Raw genomic sequence first — 20,017 nt, forward strand, 5'->3', positions numbered from 1 at the left:
ATTGACTTAGTCTGTACACTTCCTGCTATTTTCTTCAAACCGAGACACTGCCTTCTACAATAGAAAATAGTTATATCAGATCATCAGTTAATAAAATAATACATCGACATCAACATGGCCATGTTTTCAGTTTCACATATTGATAGAATTAACATAACTTCTAGATGAGTTTGCCAAGAAAAGCTCCCTTGTCTACTGACACTGAAATTTGTAATGTTTTGACCTTAAGTGACTCCTGATGGCTGGGAGTGGGCCAACTGTAATCCTGCTAGTGGGGAGTTGGAGAGAAACAATACTAACACAAAATAATAGATAGATTTGATTCATAGATTAGGTGATTGTTGTTGTTGGGGTTGCTCTGTTCGTTTTTGGTGAGAGGAGCAACACACACATCAATTATGCAAGGTTACTTTGATAAGTGATAAGTTGAATAGTTTGAATTTTTGTTGTAGTGCTTCACTCTGTTGAACAGACTGCACCCTTGGACGCAGTGTTACCAAGTCGTTTTTAGGACATGTTGCTAAAGGCATGTCTATTTGTTGCTAAAAGTTGCTAAATTAGAATTACAATTACATTGCCATTGCGTAATGATGTCATTACATAGAACATGATATAGCATATAGCGACGTAACTCAAATTGACTGCCAGTTCAGCAAAAAATAAATAAATAATTGAAATGTGTTAATTTGGAGTAATTCATCAGTACATTTTTATTTTTAAATAAACACATCTCTACTCATGGCCACCTCTGAAAATATCAAAACAATGATCTCAATATTTGTAATTTTATGAACATTAAGCATTTTTCTAAAATCCTAAATTTTCAGAGGTTAAATTGGGCATGAGTAGGATTGTGCTAGTGAAGCATTTTGATATCAACTGGTTGTAGTTTTATGACATTAGCCAATGTTAAGCTTTTTTTTATATATATATATAAAAGGGACATTGTGTAGGATTTTGTGCCATCTAGTGGTGAACTAATAGAATGCAATGATTTTGAAGCACCTGCACTACAGTGCCTCAGAGGGACCACGCTTTGCAAGCCTACCACCGAGCAAGCAGCTCGGCAAGCGGGAACTAGTGGGAGCAAGAACAAGAGTGGCTAGCAAGAACTTACTGGAGCGGTTAACAAGAACTAGCTGGAACGGCTAACAAGAGTGAGAGTGAGCGAGAGAAGCTAGCATAAGATGGCGAGAGCAAAGCATAAAGAGAAAAGCGGCGGGAGCCCGAATCACGGGACTCAGTGACAATCACCTGCAGACGCCAGCTGTGGAATGTAAGCAGCAGGCGACCCATTGGGTACGACATTAGCTGCAAGCACCACCAGAAGCTAGCTACGTTTGTAAAGTTCTTCTCCTTCGATTACTTGACCTATGATTTTATATAAAAAATGTATGTTGATGTGATATAAAAAAAATTGTGTATCTTATTTAACTTAATAGTGGATTGTTAAAATACTACATGGCACTAAATCTACATTGTCCCTTGAAGCGTTTTAGACTGCCCCAAGGTCAGGGGTCACCAACATGTCTGAAACTGAGTGCTACTTCTTGGCTACCGATTAGCGGGATACACAGGCTGTAATTTCCTTTAATTGTCCTGTTATTTGTTGTTATAATTAATTATATTCACATTTGTGAAGACATTGCTCATGCTCCTATAGGGGCCTTTCCTCACATGGTGGCCCCACTCTGTGCCCCGCCATGTTTTTGTTTTTGTCTGCGTGTGTGTGTGTGAGGAGGGCATTCTCATCTGGGATATTTAGGGGAGGGGTGTGTTTTCTTTTTATTGAACTTGGATGTTTTAATTATTCAGCACTTTGAGTTACAGTTTAATGTATGAACGGTGCTATATAAATAAAGTTCTCACAATAATCAAGAAAAAAGATAAAAGACAATATGCAACACTGTATTTCCGTAAGCCTCCGCCAGTGTTCACATTTTCAATCGATCACTTTTATAACAGTCCTAGTAAATCACAATGTCGCCGGTGAGCTATTTTTGGAATAGGCACTTGTGGTCCTAAGGGCCTACCTGGTGTCCGCGGGCACCACATTGGTGACGTCACCGTTGAGGAAAGATGCTAGTTTAGTCAGTAGAAACGGCTACATCTAGCAACAAAGTGCTACTTTATCAATGGGAGAAACTCAACACATTACATCATCGGTATTAATGAGTAAAATAGTTTTCGCTTTTATTGTAGCGCTTCACTTATGTCAACTGCACCCGTGGGCGTCCCCCCTCCCTCACCCACCGACACCCCCCTCCCCTCTCTCTCTCTCTCGCTCTCCCCCCCTCCCTCACAAACTGTACGTGACGTCAAACCAGCATGGCGGTCAAGGTGACTTCGGCATCGTTCCCTTTGCAATTTCCAACCCCTACTTTTGTCATTTTTCTTGGTGTTTTGCTCGTTTTCGTGTTTAGGAACAGTCGAGGCGAGTGTGCGCCGGACGAGCGGGCGTCGTGCTCGGAGCTGCCTTGTAGCATCACCGGGCTAGCTGACGCCCGGCGGCCGGTCGGCGGCTGCTGGCCTTGATGACACTTCCCAACAAGCTGGAGGGAGGATAGCTCCGTAATGCTAACCAGCTGTCAGTCATACTTTCTTCCTGACAAAAACGCTAAGCGAGACGTCCTTTTGTTTTCTTTTCACCCATTAGCAGTCGAAGCTTAGGTTAATTCTCAGCGGCTGCTTTTTCTTTCTCGTGTCATTGTAACGGCTCGCGTCCTCTTCGTGTTAGCTCTGCTAGCTTGTCGATACCGGGGCTGGTTCGAGGTTCGACCTGTGTGAACTTGTGGGCGAATGACAACCGTCAACCCCGGGTTTGTTGGGTAGCATCACTGTTAGCTTCATGCCAGGCTAAAATGAACACGTCCGACTTGGGGCTGGCCCTCTACACTAACGTACACTATAATTTGCATTTTTTTTTTTTCAGTGGGGAAGGAATGTATAAACAGTTTTCATTTCCCTATCACCCTTGTATGACTGTATTTTTTTGTATGTATTTTTTTTTAGGTGCAATCAACCAAACGCGGGGATCCTAGTGAGCTCAAAGCAATCTTCCAGAAGGTGAGCATTGCACATCATTTGTTAATTTTTTCAGCTGTTGTTGTTGTTGTTGTTTTGGTGAGAGTTAATGTATAGCAAGGTGCCATGGCTCACTAGTGTGTACTAATTTGTCAGAAATTTTGTAGTTATTATTAATTGAATGCATCAAAAGTGCTAGTAATATTGGAAAAAGTCGAATCTCCTTCTGGTATCTGAAAAAAAAAATGTAATCGAACATCCCCCAAATATATATCTCTGTTAACTTATCTATGCCAGTGATGTACAGTGACAGGCAAAACAATGAAATGTTCTTCAATTGGAGGGCAGAAGGTGCAAATCATACAACAGAATAAATCATAAATTCAGTTGAACATGACCCAGATTTCACACTTAGTAAATAAATTGAAATACCATCAAGCGTTACTATGTATTCAGGGTATTCAGGTATTTAGGGGTGTGAGTTGCCAAGTACCTGGCGATTCGATTCATAGGTCACGATTCGATTCGATACAGATTAATCTCAATATGAATCTATAAATTGATTATTGTGATTTTTTTTTTTACTCAAATTTAGAAAATACTAATCAGTAAACTTGTACATGTACACTGTAAGATTTCTATAAAAATGTATTTATTTATCTGAAAATTCAGGCTTATAACTGAGCCACTGCATTTAGCAAACAGCACTGAAATAAAATATTAAGGCTTAATGTTCCATTAATATAACATTCTTCCATGCTTAATGTGTGAATCCTAACCCTAAGTAAAACGTTTTGTTGAATATTCCCATAAAAAATTGATGTTGAAAAATCGATTCGGCCGCATATCGAATCGATTCGAGAATTGCGCGCTGTAATATCGCGAAATATTGCCGAATCGTTTTTTTTCCCAACGCCCCTAGTATTCAGACTTTATTGTAGGATTTTTCTAATGCAAAAGGTTGGGAAAGACTCGCATGAATTTTACACAAGGAGAAAAAGTGAGCCCAGGCTGATTTTGCTCAGTAAGTGAGCTGAGGAGGTTGTGTCACAGGGTTTAAATTACACCCTTAGCCACGGCTAAACGTCCATAACAGGCTGCTGTTTTGCTTCATGTTGAAAATGAAACTCAACCTCTAAATGACATGCGTTTGAAACGAAATACGCTGACATTCAAAGGTTGAATCTTTTGAGTGACTTGTGAAGGCTCAACACGTGTTGTGGGTGTCGTCTATCAACTTGTTTGGCATTGTTGTTGTCCTTCAGTGTGAGACGAGCATTGTTGTTAGCTAAGGGCACAAGCAAGGAAGTCCTTAGTGTTTACGTCTTTTGCTAGCCGGAGTTTAGTATTTTTTAATAATACTCACGCAGTCCTTAAGATGTCTGGGGTTATTACAGCAAGCAGTTAACCTTCACGTTGCTTTGGGCATGGCCAGCGTGTGACTGATCATGTGACCGTTGCAGGACAAAGCCCTTGTTGGTACTTGAACACACACACAGGGTCAAATAGCACACCAGCTCAAGCCAAAAAGATTTACGTGCTTGCTCGGTTGGGTCAGTCATGTCTGAATTTGTTGAGGCGCAGCACACAACAGAAATACGACACCTCGGATTATGTTAATTAGATGTGTGACATCATTGCCAGGGACCAACAAATTGGGTGCGTGGCAATATTGTAGTTTTACTCCTTGGAATTGATGTTAAGGAGCATCAATGAAACAACAAAAAAACTGTTTGGCAGGTAGTGAACAGTTTTTGGAAAAAGAGGATGGATGATTTGATTGAAATGATTTGCATTTTTAGATTTGTAATGTAAATACTACTACTTTGTGTTAGTTTGTATACACTTGTGCAATGTGCATATAAATAGATGACTGTCTAACTTTGCCTTAAAATCCGCTAGCTAAATATGATAACATAGAATAAGAAACGCAATAGACTGGATAACGTAAAGCATCGATGTGGTGGCATTGTAGCGCTTTAACGATACTCACAGACGCTTTAGCCCTTGAGAAGAACGAATGATCTTATTTGAAATGATTGGCAAGATGAGACTGCTCTTGTACGCTAAATCCGTATGTCTTGTAATAAGCGGTTCAGAAAATGAATGGATGATAGATGGATGGATTATACTGCCTCCAGGTGGTCAATGCATGCACACCAGAAGTTGCAGCACAATGTCCATGCAATTGAAACAAAAAAAATGCGGCAATATTTACTTTTTTTTTCTTTTTACATGATGTTATTAATGTATGGATTGATAAAATAAAGGATTCAATTGGGCGGCTATTTTACTTATTAAAAAGACATTACACATTTTTGAAGGGGAAAGGCTGGAACAGTTTAATGGCATCTCCATTTATTTCACTGGGGAAAGATGATTTGAGATACAAGTGAGTTCTGAGAGTGTTCACAGAACGAATTATACTTGTATCTCAAGGCGGCACATGGCTTTCCCAAACAAACGTGGTTATTGAAGGTATTAGAAGTACAACTTCATGCGACAGATCAACGTGATTACGTAATCGTGCACGCGACACACAAAAATGACCGCGCGCAGTGCCCGACGTCAACTTGCATGCTCTCGTCTGTCTTTTTGCACCCTCAGTATGCCAGCGAAGTGGACAAGGATGGAGATAGGTTCATGACCTCGGGAGACTTTGTCCAGAAGTATCTGGGCCTGCAAACGCAGATCCACCACAACCCCAAAACCGTACAACTGCTGGCTGCGGTGGCCGACACCACCAAGGACGGGTGTGTATGTGCCGCTAAGCCACAAAACATTAAGCAGTGCTATTTGTTAAACACCCGATAAAGCTCTCGCTACTGTTTGCTTGTAAAGATAAGATAAACAACATGTTACCCACGTGCTTGTATGTGCACAAATGATACACAGACTATACACACTCAACTCTTTATGTAGTATTTATGGTGTCATTTGGTTGTCATCTACTGCAGCTTTATGTAGTTTGAATGTTAACATTTTAATATCGGAAACGAAACATGCTCAAAGTCACGATTAATTGAAATCTGTGTTCTTGTCTGCCTACTTGGACAGGCTCATCTCTTTCCAGGAGTTTCTTGCTTTTGAGTCGGTGTTGTGTGCGCCGGACGCGCTCTTCATAGTTGCCTTCCAGCTATTTGACAAGACTGGAACTGGAGACATTTCCTTTGGTACGTGCTGTTGTCTTTGACTTTGTAGTGCACCTTATTGTGCAAGTCATGTGACGGGTTGATTAAAAAAAAAAACACCCACACAGCTTTGTGCGCAGCTGCCCCAGTTCCAAACTTGATGTTCTGTGTTTGTGTGCCGCATCATCGGCACACCTTCTGTGTTTTCATGCAGTGCGCTGCAGATAAGGAATTTCCGAATGCCACTTTCCAGCTCATTTCACATGGCTGAATTTTTTTGTTTTCTCATTTTCCCAAATAACACAACTCTTTGCACTATTGTGAGTTATAAGTAGTGATATACTGATATGTTTTTTTTTCTGGTCCGATACTGATACAGATTATTGGTAGTCAAGGAGGCCGACAACAGAAATTTTGTGCCGATATTTGTTTGCGGAAAAATTTTGAAATATACAAAATCAAAACTGCATTGAATTTTTTTTTTGTATTTTAAAAATGTAAAAGTATATATTTTGGGGTTTTCCCTCCATTTCCACCATGTTTCTTATGGATAATCATACATTGAATGTCTGTGAGCATTTTTTGAAGAAATCTTTAGGTTTACATAGGGCTGTGCAATTAATCGAAATTCAATTATACTTTCAATTATTACTCTCCACAATTACAAAATCAGCAGTATCGTAAAAAATAATAATATTATTATTATTAATACTAATTTTGTGTTGTTTGAGTTGTTTAATTTTATACATTTGCACCTTTTTAAAATTTTATATTTTAATAAATTTTAATTTGATGCATTTTCATCCATCCATTTTCTTGACCACTTTTCCTCACAAGGGTCGCGGGGGTGCTAGAGCCTATCCCAGCTGGCTTCGGGCAGTAGGCGGGGTACACCCTAACTGGTTGCCAGCCAATCGCAGGGCACACAGAGACGAACAACCATACTCACAATCACACCTATGGACAATTTGGAGTGTTCAATTAACCTGCCATGCATGTCTTTGGAATGTGGAATTTTGTTTCATCCAAAAGAAACTCTCATAATTATAGTGTTTCAAAGAACATTTTATTGTTTTGTACCAAAAAATAAATGATCGTCCTAATCGTGATTTCATTTATTACCAAAATAATCGTGATTAATATTTTTTTCATAATTGAGCAGCCCTTTGTTTACTAACCCCCCACCCCACCCCAATTGCATTTCATTGGGTGTCAAATATATGCAGATTTTAGCCCGGTCCCTTTCCCCCACAAATAGCGGGAGTTAACTGTAGGTAAAATTGTAACCTTTCACTTATTACTCATTACTTTTTCTTTCAAGTTCAAAAACCAAAAAGTGCATCGTCAACATAGCTAGTGGGCAGCAGGTCACTCGTGTGAGGAATTTAACATCTCATCATCTGATCGCTTATCGGCCGTCTGTTTAAAACAAACAGACAAAAGGCCAATATGTGCAAAAATAATAATCCTATAATCAATCAATCACTATTTTTGAGTCCTTTTTATTTTATTTTTTTTAAAGTTTAAATGCTGTGTATGATTTCTTGGCACAGAGAATGTGCGTGACATTTTCAGCCAGACCACAGTGCACCACCACATTCCCTTCAACTGGGACTGCGAGTTCGTCCGTTTGCACTTTGGGCACGACCGCAAGAAACGGCTCAACTACCTCGAGTTCACCCAATTCCTGCAGGTAATCCGATTAAACAAACACCTTGGGCTTTGCTTTTCACCTCCTTGTCACACACTGACAGTACACTGACAAGTGTTATATTTTTAAACCGTAGGGTGTGTACAATTTTAACCGTATCCTCACAGTGTGTCATTCCCTTTCTTGTAGGAGCTGCAGTTGGAGCACGCTCGGCAGGCCTTTGCCCAGAAGGACAAAGGGAAGAATGGCGTCATCTCCGCCTTGGACTTCAGTGACATTATGGCCACCATCAGGCACCACATGCTCACACCCTTTGTGGAGGAGAACCTTGTCTCCGTGAGTTAGTGTGTGACAGTCTTGATTATGGCCTCGGATGGAACGCTTATCAACCCGTGCGCTCCCAAAGACGTATAAACACGTTCTATTTTAAATGTTTAAGTGTCCCAAAGACGTATTTAGACGTTTTTATGTTGTTGTTTTATGCTAGAGCCGACAGAAGCCTCTCAACTGCAAAGAACGGTTGAAGAAATGGTAGTTATTACACAAACGGCCAGCAGGTGGCAGCAGAGCAAAAGAGATCGACGAGGGCCATGTTGGAAAAAAAAGCTAATTACCCATAATTCTAAATAGATTTGTGAATAATGATTAAATTTAGCCATACTGTAATGCTAATTGCTCCAAAATGGAAGTTGATAAAAATATACTATTTTTTCCTGATTAAGGAAGAGACTCTAATCGTTCTTTTGGTATGTTTTAATAGCTATAGAACACAATATTCTGTGGACCTGTGGCAAAATCTGTCAAAATCCAGTAAAACAGCCGTGAATGAAGGGGATTGCTTCAGTGAAAATGGCTGGGAGTGAATGGGGAAAAATTCTATTTAGTTATTTTTCATAATTATTCGACCCTAATAGGTAGTCTTTCAACACAAGAGGAAGCTTCTACTTTTTTTGTAAAATATATTTTTTTCCAGTCGTTCTGTTTTTTTTATGTACCGTTCGGTGTTCAAACAGAAGATTGAGCTGGAATGAAAAGGCAAAAATTTGTAATCGCGTCTTTGTGGCGTTCTCCTTCCAGGCAGCAGGTGGCGGCACCTCTCACCTGGTCAGCTTCTCTTACTTCAATGCCTTCAACTCCCTCCTCAACAACATGGAGCTGATCCGCAAGATCTACAGCACACTGGCCGGTTCCTGGAACGACACACTGGTCACCAAAGGTGCACACAGTTTTTCTTTGAGAAATGATGTGGAAAAAAAATATTGGTTTTATCACATCTTCTTCCCAATCTTATCTCATCTGTCTCCCCGCAGAGGAGTTTGTTCACGCTGCCAACAAGTTTGGTCAAATCACGCCGATGGAAATTGACATCCTGTACCAGTTATCAGGCCTGCACTCTCCCTCAGGGTAAACACGCCAGTATTGCCGTAAAACTAACAACTGGGGTCAGTTCAACACTTCTTTTATCAGTTCAAACTCAGTCAGTCAACATTGGTTCATCTCCGGGCATGACTGATTCTGATTGGCGACAAGGAGCGATGAACCTTTCACTGCTTCTGAAATGGCATTCCTTTGACAACAAATGTTGCGTTAGTTCACTTCCCAAACTACTCGCAAAATGTTAATTTTTTATTTTTTTGTAATAGTGCATAACAGCCAGGTTTGAAATGAATTGGCCATAAGATATTCCCAGCAGTGATGACGTGTACTGTGCTTGTGTGCCAGGCGCCTGAATCTTGCTGACATTGAGAGAATAGCTCCGCTAGAAGAAGGAAGTCTTCCAAATAACCTGGCTGAAACTCAAAAGCAGGTAACATGTCACCACTTATTATTATTAATTCAACTATTAAGACAAGGTACAATAGGGTGATTCAATCAATATACGTACACTGTTAACTAGTGATAGACCGATGTGGGTTTTTTCAAGGCTAATACCAATACCGATTATTAGTAGTCAAAGAGAGACCGATAACCGATATTTCAAGCCGATATTCATTTGCAGTAAAAGAGAAAGTATTAGCGTAAAAAAAACAAAAAAAAAACGTTTTCTTTTCATTTTGAATATATAAATTGACAGCTTTGTTTAAATATTATAACAATTTTTTCAAGGAGCTTCTAAGGTCATCAGCATATGTTAGGCTAAATTAAAAAGCTAAAAGCTAAGCAAGTGAATAGTTCCCTAAAGTTTTCTACTGTAGTTTTCCAAAATTTCAACATAATTTATTATTATTATAATTTTATTTGTTAAAATAAAACGTGTAAGGAGTTCCCAGTGTCGGCATCATTTTTTTTTATAAAGTGGAAATTTAAATAAATCCATAAATGAAAAGTTCCCTGTATCTCACTGAGCAACAAATGCATGCGAATGTAGCTAATTTGGGTTTCGTTAATTAGGGATCGTAAAAGGTTTCAAAAGATCTTCGCAGACATGAAAAATGGTCTGAATATGTTCAAAAGGTCTTTGCGACAAGTAAAAACTGTGTCTGTGAACATCTTACAAATTCTGATTAAAAACCCGGAATTCGCTACGTTCTCCAGCTTTATCGGCCTTCAGATTCATAAAAAGGCAGATGCCGATATTTGTCAAAATCCCAAATATCGGCACCGATAATCGGCCCGTCTGATAATCTAGTCTATCCCCACTGTTAAATATGACATCAGTCCTAATCTTCCATTTTACGATCTCAGGCTCAAGGTGACAGTTCGAGGCCCGTGTGGCTCCAAGTTGCAGAATCTGCTTACAGGTTCACTTTGGGCTCTATTGCTGGAGGTGAGTTCTTCGCCTGAGAGCCATCGATATCGTTAGAGAAACCATTTGGTCCAAGCTGGTGTTTGTTTGCGCAGCCACGGGCGCGACGGCAGTCTATCCAATCGACTTGGTGAAGACCCGGATGCAGAACCAAAGGTCCACGGGCTCTTTTGTTGGGGAGCTGATGTACAAGAACAGCTTTGACTGCGCTAAGAAGGTGCTTCGCTATGAAGGCTTCTTTGGCTTCTACAGAGGTACGCCACACATACACACAAAAAAAATAATCCTGCCTGTTACCTCACTTCCATTCAATTAACAGTTTACATCACAAACAACTACAAACTCTTGTCCCGCATGATACCCCACAGGTCTGGTTCCACAGCTCATTGGCGTGGCACCTGAGAAGGCCATCAAACTCACTGTGAGTCCCCTCAACTCATGCACACCCATTAATACCGTGATTCTTAACCATTGGGCTGCGGCCCAACCTTGGGCCGTGACCTCCATCTAGTGGGCCGCAAAAGTAATTTCAGTTTTGTAACTGTGGGCCGTAAGGGCTGCAGGCAGCTTTCAATTGAGGCTTTGTACACATGTAGCAGGGTATCTTAAAAAACAAATACTTCCCCTTTCCCCGGGCAGAAAAAAAAATCCGTCCACACTGCCTCGTTTGTTTGAATGGGACTGCTGACTCTTGTAAATGAGCTGAACAGTTTAAAATTTAAACCACTGGAATCGCTCAAGAAATGTGGAAGTTAACCATAATCAACATCAACTAAAAGTATCTCACTGTCCCTGAAAATGTATTTAAAAAAATGTAAATGAGCTGAACAGTTTAAAATTTAAATGACTGGAATCGGTCAAGAAATGTGGAAGTTAACCATAATCTAAAAATATGTCACTGTCCCTTTAAGAACGCACACCCATTTTTGACTTGGAGCCGTCACGCGCCAACATTCCATTGATATTGAATGAGCGACGCACCCCTTGAACAAAAGCCTCTCACGTCTTAACGGTTCAAGATACAGATTCAAGAAATGGCTCGTTAGAACGGCAAGGGTTTGGGGAACACGAGCATGTTCTCATTTTTTTAATCGGATGAAAAATGACCAAATGAGAGCAGGTTGAAAACTTATGATTTATCAGAAATTAAGAGCGAAAGGCGCCTGAATTTAACATGGAAAAGATAGGCGAGTTGGTCCGACTTGTCCTCGCTAAAAGTGAAAATAAAGGTACTAAATGACACCTTAGCCAAATAAAAGTTAGTTTGTCTGAAAGAAGACACTCGTGACTACAAAATGTGAGAATTTGACGTCTAGTGAGAAAATATTGTGGCCATGGTGACGACTTGAAGTGAAACTTTTGACTTTTGGCAAGAGATTTGTTGCTTCCCGGCACTCTAGCTAATTACCAAACAGAGTGTGTTAAAATGCTATATGACTCACTGTCTTTGAACCCGCACAGAGGGGAGAGCTTTCATTCCTTAAAAAAGATTTCGACACTGAGCTAACGATTCAAAATTCGTATCGGTCGGATAACATATGCATGCACAGAGTGTCTTGGAAAAAGGTGCTTGATGTGTGATTTTGTCTTTCCATTTCCCCTTCATTCCTATGGCACTTTTTGGGGTAGTTTTTGGGGAATTGCGTCGCCATGGTAAGTGGGAATTCCTAGAAAAATAATGCCGATGATCGAGCCGCATCGTTTGATACCTCATTTGTCCCGGTGCGATCTACGGTACGGGCCGCATTCTAGCGCAAAAATCGTGGAAGATGATATAATAATAATTTACGCAACAAGAAACCCATTTTCTAGGATAGTAATATGTGCTGCTTGCTACGCTCAGCAGTCCCATAATAAACCCATTTTTCTAGGATAGTAATATGTGCTGCTTGCTTGCTACGCTCAGCAGTCCCATAATAATAAACCCTTTTTCTAGGATAGTAATATGTGCCTGCTTTTTCCGCAAGCAGTCCCATAATAATACATGTAAACAGACAACCAGAGTTAGTACATCATAAACAGAGCATAGAGGATGAATACAAAATTTAAAAAAAGCTTCACTTGGCTTTTTTTTTTTTTTTTTTTTAACAACTTGAGGTATGTGTGTGTGAAGTCGTGTAAACAGGGCCTCAGAGCTGTTGCTGCTTCCTGTCACTAGGTGGCGATAAGGCAGATCAGAATTTTATTGACCTATTTAGAAATGTAGTCAAAGTAGTAGTAGTAAAAGAAGAAACCGAACAAAGAACATCATAGTTATTAAATACAAACAATTTTTGAATTGGCCCCAGGCCACTTTTTACAGGAAAAGTTATCATGACCAAAATGATTAAGATTATCCGTACTACTACAATATTGATGAATGAAATCTGACATATATATATATATATATATATATATATATATATATATACATACACACTATATACACTACATATTATATGAATACGAACACTATATATATATATATATATATATATATATATAAAAACCACACTAGTTGCTGCAGCCACAACTGATGCCCAAAGACTGACACACACGTCACCCACCAGGTTAAGCCCCGCCTTTTAAAGCCAAACACATTCAAAGTCAAAGTAGGGCTGGGCAATAAATCAAATTAATTCGATACATCGTCATTTCAAAAATCGAATAGTTGAAAATTTGCTCAATCGTGAAATCGAATTTTGTCTTTTGGATGATTAAAAGCTGTTGTTCTTATGTTCTTTTACATCCAAATATTTTTGTGAGTTGTAATTTTGCACAATTGGCCGAATGCTGAATGGGTTGGTTTACAAGACATGTTTACAATAGCTACCAACTACTTAATTGTGGCATTTAAGCACAAACTATGAATGCTAAGTTTATGTTAAAACTGATTTAGAGTATACATTATTGTTGTCTGAACATTTTGCACAGGAATTATTAAAAATAAAAAAACAAGTGTTTGCTGGATTTTTTGGCGGGATTAAAATCATAATCATCCTGAATGACTGCAAAAATCGACATTTTATTTTTTGGCCATATTGCCCAGCCCTAAATCAAAGATACCCTTGTGTGGATAGTGAAGATTGCGACCCGAAGTGGACAGAAATTATTCTTGCACCCCACATGCATATTCTGTATTTTTATCGTTCTGAAATAATGCAAAATATGTGTTTCCGTAATCAGTAGAATAATTAATTAAAAAAAAAGATTTGCTAGCCGCTATATAAAATCATGAACCGTATGTAGTTTTTGCACTTTAAGAAATTGTAACCGACAAGATTCAGAATACTGCAACTTTTTTCAAGATAAAGTCTTCTATCAAGATTTTAAAGTGGGACTTTATTCCTATAATAATGAATAGGCTTTTGTTTACAAGGGAACCCCCCCCCCCCCCCAGACTATTCATGCAGGGATATCGGATTTATGAGACGATGCATTACAATCATATCAGAGCTTTTAATTGACCAACAGGGATGAGCTTAATTTGTTTTGTTTTATGGGCACCTTGTACTTTATTAATTGATGCGACATAATCATTAACATATTACACTAAATAGGTTAAGAATTACAATTTTAATTCCAACCATTAGAAGTTACATCGTTTTTTTTTGTTTTGTTTTTTAATTTACTCTTTCACTGCACTAACAGTGTAATCGAAATGAAAGGTGGCTTTTCATAGACAGACAAAAACTTTTTTTTGTATTTGCGCTTAACAGGTGAATGACTTTGTACGAGACAAGTTCACCGACAAGGACAACTCCATCCCGATGCTAGCAGAGATCATGGCTGGGGCCTGTGTAAGTGACGCAATCACCGCACGCGCGGAGGAGGTAAAAGCAAGTGCGCTAACGAGCTCTCGTCCTCCTGGTTCATAAAGGCTGGAGGCTCCCAGGTGATCTTTACCAACCCTCTGGAGATCGTGAAGATCCGTCTACAAGTGGCAGGCGAGATCACCACCGGGCCTCGAGTTAGCGCGCTCAACGTGGTGCGAGATTTGGGCTTCTTTGGCCTCTACAAGGTAAAAATATGTCCAATTTGTTTCGGCAACCCGCCTCCTCTCTGTCAGGCTCACTCTTTGGTGGTTCTTGGCCGTGCGTGCCATTCTAGGGAGCTAAGGCCTGTTTCCTGAGGGACATCCCTTTTTCCGCCATCTATTTCCCCGCCTACGCCCACCTCAAGTCCATGATGACTGACGAACAAGGTCGGCTCGGTCCCTTGCAGCTCCTCTCGGCTGGAGCCATTGCAGGTAAACAAAGATGCTGATTCATATGTAGTAAAATAATGTCTGGAAAGTAGAGCTCAAATATTTGTTTTATTATTTCGTTTTTGAAAGCATCATGCGTATCAGACCAAAAATGTGTGCATGTGAAGGTGCAGGTGTTATTTCTGTCCACTTGGTGTCGTTATTATTACGTTCCATACTCCGGCATTAAAATCCCTCACCTTTCGGCCAACTTTGCCGTTTTGAAACCAAAATAGGTCACCTACGTGATTCGTGCAGAAAGTACCGAAAATTGGTACTGTTCAGTACCGGTATCGACCCGAACCAATTCAAATATGTTATATATACATAATATATATAATATATAATAAATAAAAACTCTGCTCTCACATTCATTTATGTCATGCTGCAAACGCTCTGCCAGGACGAAATGTTATTGATTGATGTTTAATTCTATTTATATATAATTTTTTATATTTATTTCAAATTTTATTTTTATATTTATTATTATTTTTTTAATCTTGTTTTTTGTTTTTGTATTTATTTTAATTTATTTATTTATGCATATATGTATTTTTTTGTTATTTCCATTTATTTTATTTTTGGGTATTTAATTTTTGAAAATCACCTCAATATAGTGAGTGATCACTGCATCTCACGTGTGGAAATATTGAGCAGTTTTATTATCACATGATTTAAAAGAAGAGTGGATAGGGAAAGAGAACGAAAACACACCACAGGATAATCGCTCAATCTTATAGCGGCAACCCAAGAATAAATCTTTTGTCGGCTTGGATTTCCAAAACACATTTGAACGTGATTAGATTTGGAATCATTCATTCCAGATTTCAAATGTGCTCATCGAAGCTCAAGTTGCTTTTTTCCAAGACGTTTCTCAATACAGGCTTCCATTTACTAATAAAAAAGCAGAAGTAGAAACTTCCACCCTCGCTAAATGTGGCTCAGCATAAGTGAATGTGGGGACTAGTTCAAAATCAAATTCAGGAGTCCTTAAGTTGCTTAATCTTTCTTGCAAAGTAAAAAACAACTGCGTCATGAGTACCTTATTAATCTCTACTCTTCACTCGTATCAAAGCATATGCGGGGCAAGTGTGTCTTCTTTTTCTTTTAGCTCAGCCGCACATCAATGTCCAACATGAAACACTACTGCCACCTAGCAGCAGAATAATTCTCGACTCCATCGTATTCGTAACGTGTGTAATCTTCCGTCTTGATTTCCCAGGTATCCCTGCAGCTTCGCTGGTGACGCCCGCCGACGTCATCAAGACTCGTCTGCAAGTGGCCGCCCGTGCGGGTCAGACCACCTACTCCGGAGTTATCGATTGTTTCCGCAAGATCATGCAGGAGGAAGGATTCCGAGCTCTCTGGAAGGGAGCAGGAGGTGAGAGTTAACGTGTGCGATTCGTTTGTTTTGGCCGCGTTTTCACACGACAACACAATCTCTCTCGTCCAGCTCGTATGTGCCGGTCCTCTCCCCAGTTTGGCGTGACTTTGGTGACCTATGAACTCTTGCAGAGGTGGTTCTATGTCGACTTTGGAGGACAGTAAGTTATTTTTGTTTCTTAGTCCCAAAGTGAAGACAATTTGCATTTTTGGTACAAATCTAAGCAAGAATGGAAAAGCAAGTGACACTTAAGCCTAGATACGACAATCCGACGTCGGCCAAATGTGACCGACGCCTATCGACTGTGGTGTCGGCCCAGACGTCGGCACGTCGCGTAGAAAAATGACGTAAATACTAGGGGGTGTGCCCAAAAATCGATTCTCATAAGAATGGCGATTCTCATTTAGTACGATTCAGAATCGATTTTAAATGTCCCCAAATGGATTTTATTTAAATTATTTTATACTGTCTTCCCTTTGTTTGTGTGTGCCTTTATTGGGAGTGCTGTTCATGTTGTACCCGATTTGGCCACTGAGGGGCAGTGTGGTTCCACGCGATCTGATACGCTGTTAAGTTGTAGCCACATTAGAGAGTAGAAGGAAAAAGTCGCAATCAAGTTATTCCAATAAAAGTTTTTTTTTTTTTCAGTGTGGAGCCGTTCTTTTGAGTGATAAAAGTGCCGCAGGTAGCGCGCTACTTAGCATTAGCGAGTCAGACTGGAGTAGATCATTACAATTCCTTGCACATCTTTAGATTGAAGCAAAATCAAATCATTTTGAAGCAAAAATCATTCCTAATTGAAAATTGATTCTGAATCCAATCACAGACCCAAAAGTCGAAATCGAATCGTGAGACATTCAAAAATCCCCACCCCTTGTAAATACACACCCGCACCGACACGACTATTACATACCTTCAGCGCATGCGCGAGAAGTAATTCCCCTCCGTACCATCGCCGGCGGTAGTCATTCTTCCTAAAGGCAACCGGCAACCTCTTTACGGGGGGCGGGATATAAAACGTAAACAACTCATACCGGTTTTGACAGCGGCGCCAGGGTAAGCGCGGCGGCCATCTAGTGAAGCAAAAACGGGGGCTGGCACAAGCTTCGTTCCCGAAGGTTAGGTCAGCTTCTGAAGGAGCTTCCTCGAGACCGCCGGACGGAAGGATCGCGCTGTTAAATGCGCGGTCATTGATAAACAAAACGTTTTTCCTTTCCAACAACTTGGATTTCCTCTGCCTGACGGAGACCTGTACTGTCACTGGTGAGTCCACCGCTATGATTGAATTACTACCGCCTGGCTGAGCTTACTTGTACGCTCCGGGGACGTCGGGCCAAAGTGGAGGAACGGCGGCCATTTAAAAAAACAAATTTAAATGTAAACAATGTCTATTTAGCAAAATACAATTTTAAATGACTTCTTGCCCAAATCATGCTGAAATATGATCATATCATCTTTATGGGAGATTTTAATAATCACGTGTGCTTTCCTGAAAAAACATAGTTAAGTTGAGTACTGTTTATCCGCGTTGTCACTTGCTCTTCTGATTCGCTAGCTGATAGCCAATCACAGTGATCAAATGCACCCGACGCTGATTCAACATGTCAAATTTGCTGGAAACGCACCCCCAACCCGACGTATTCTAACTCGATCGGACTTCACGACAGTCATTTTTAAGGTGGTGTCAGTAAAAAATACCTCAGCACGTTGAGAGATAGAAAAACAAACAGATCTCTTGCACATGTGGGAGGAATGTAAAAAGTTATGTAGTAGAAGTAGATGAACATTATTTACTGGACAACACCTAGATCAGTGGCGTCCAAACTCGGTCCTCGGGGGCCGGTAGTCCTGCAGGTTTTGGAGGTTTCCCTGCTCCAACGCACCTGTTTCAATCAACAGGATTGTTATCAGGCTTAGTAGAGCTTGCTGATGAGCTTCAGCTGTGTTGGAGGAGAGAAATATCCAAAACCTGCGGGACTACCGGCCCCCGAGGACCGAGTTTGGACACCACTGACCTAGATCAAATATATACAGTACATCCCTATAGACTCAAATATGTAATTTTTTTGTGGTCCTCCATTGCAGTCGCCCGTCAGGATCCGAGCCCACACCCAAGTCTCGCATCTCGGAGCTCCCTCCCATCAACGCCGATCACGTGGGAGGCTACCGTCTGGCCGCCGCCACCTTCGCCGGAGTGGAGAACAAGTTCGGCCTCCACCTCCCCAAATTCAAATCTTCGGGCGTGGTGTCCATCCACCCCCCGGAGCCCATCGCTCCAACTCAGTCCCCTTAGGGACGATGTGAGCGTTCATATCGCTTCTCCATCCCCTCCGTCGTCATCCTCCTCCAGGAGTCGGGCATGAAGATATTTACCAGAAAAGCAGAAAAACACAGCCTCAGTTTCAGTGTACCCCAAATCAGCGGGGAGGTGTGGGTAGATTCCAGAACAGCAGCTTGTGTGTGATGAACGTGGTGGTCACTGCCCAGCCAATCGTGGAGCAGCAACTGGTCGCCGTGCAGACTTTCAGCACTTTAGCGTTTTTAGTGACGGTTCACTCCTGGAATCTCCATCACTCACTCCAGAATTCATACAAACAGCCTTACGCCACTATCATGAGTAGCTATGATTTTTGTTTTGTTTTGTTTTCGTCTGATACTCTTTGCGAGTAGGGCTGGGGGCATAGAAAGTGATTCGCTTGGTAGCTGTGTGTTGTGTGTAGGGTTGCAAGGGAGCGGGAAACTAAAAAACTCGTTCACTGCCATTGACGGCTATAGACGTCATAAATTCATTTGAACTATTTTTATTAGTTTAAAAAATATATATTTTGTTAACAAGAGTATGAAAACCTAGATTTTTTTGTGGGTACATTTAGAACAGGTATAAAATTTGTGATTAATCGTGAGTTAACTAGTAAAGTCATGCGATTAATTACGATTGGAATATTTAATCACCTGACACCCCAAATTTTTAATAATCTTTTCTTTAAAAAAAATAAAAAATAATAATAATTGTAATTATTTTTTTCTTATTTTTATTTTTTAAAAGATTATTAAAAATTAGGGGCGTCAGGTTATTACCATTTGTAATCTTAATTAATCGCATGACTTCACTAGTTAACTCACGATTAATCACAAATTTTATGTTATAAATGTACAAAAAAAAAAATTCTAGCTTTTCATACTCTAGTCAACAAAAGTTGAAAAAAAAATTAAACTAATAGAAATAGTTCAAATGAATTTTTGACGTCTATAGCCGTCAATGGCAGTGAATGAGTTAAGAGCCAACATATATTTTTTAAACTCCTGGTTTATTCCCATGTCGAGTTTCAAACTGAAAAATTCTGGAATTTTGCAACCCTAGTTGTGTGTGGGGCGACACTCCCAGGAGGATGAATATTGTACATATTGTAAAAGTGATGCTTAGGACAGCGCAACATGCAGTATGCATAATGTAGTACTGTACATATTGTAAAACTGCTGCGACAGAACTGTTACGAGGTGACATCCATTGATGCATAGTGTGCTTATTGCGATGTCACGGCAAGAGGGGATCTTTGAGAGTCAGGCTTACTGGTGTACAGACCTTTGCATTCATGAAATTAGGTTATTATTGAATTATATGCTTATAAATTCAGTCATTTTATTGAAATAAATCATCCATGTGGTTTTAATTTTACAAATACAGGCTTTGGGAGTTTTATTCCGATTGTGCCCGATGCAATTTTGATGTGCAGTTACGCCTTGAAAATGCTTCCTCCTTTTGGATAGTACGCTGGCGTGGCCCACTTTAGAGCGCCCCGTTGTTGCGTCCTGGAAAAGACTAGCGACAACCAAATGGAAAATATTCCAGCCACTG

At 40.1% G+C, this 20,017-nt stretch overlaps 1 protein-coding gene across 2 annotated transcripts; it reads left to right on the plus strand.

Annotated features, from left to right (window-relative positions):
• The first annotated feature begins 2,251 nt into the window (after window positions 1-2,251).
• LOC144044254 (electrogenic aspartate/glutamate antiporter SLC25A12, mitochondrial-like) lies at window positions 2,252-19,841 on the plus strand. 2 transcript variants are annotated; one of them, XM_077558548.1, is made up of 18 exons: window positions 2,252-2,340; window positions 3,013-3,066; window positions 5,632-5,777; window positions 6,082-6,197; window positions 7,709-7,848; window positions 7,996-8,142; window positions 8,884-9,022; window positions 9,117-9,210; window positions 9,529-9,613; window positions 10,492-10,573; window positions 10,648-10,806; window positions 10,921-10,973; window positions 14,251-14,331; window positions 14,412-14,552; window positions 14,642-14,780; window positions 16,000-16,158; window positions 16,231-16,321; window positions 18,247-19,841. In XM_077558548.1, exons 1-18 carry the CDS (start codon window positions 2,329-2,331, stop codon window positions 18,452-18,454), a joined length of 2,046 nt encoding a protein of 681 aa, XP_077414674.1. In that variant the 5' UTR covers window positions 2,252-2,328; the 3' UTR covers window positions 18,455-19,841. The 2 variants fall into 2 exon arrangements, with proteins under 2 accessions (XP_077414674.1, XP_077414675.1); XM_077558549.1 differs by having other exon boundaries at window positions 2,292-2,587.
• Window positions 19,842-20,017: the final 176 nt, after the last annotated feature.

This window comes from Vanacampus margaritifer, chromosome 2 (genome assembly GCF_051991255.1).
Source record: "Vanacampus margaritifer isolate UIUO_Vmar chromosome 2, RoL_Vmar_1.0, whole genome shotgun sequence".
NCBI classification, from domain to species: Eukaryota; Metazoa; Chordata; class Actinopteri; order Syngnathiformes; family Syngnathidae; genus Vanacampus; species Vanacampus margaritifer.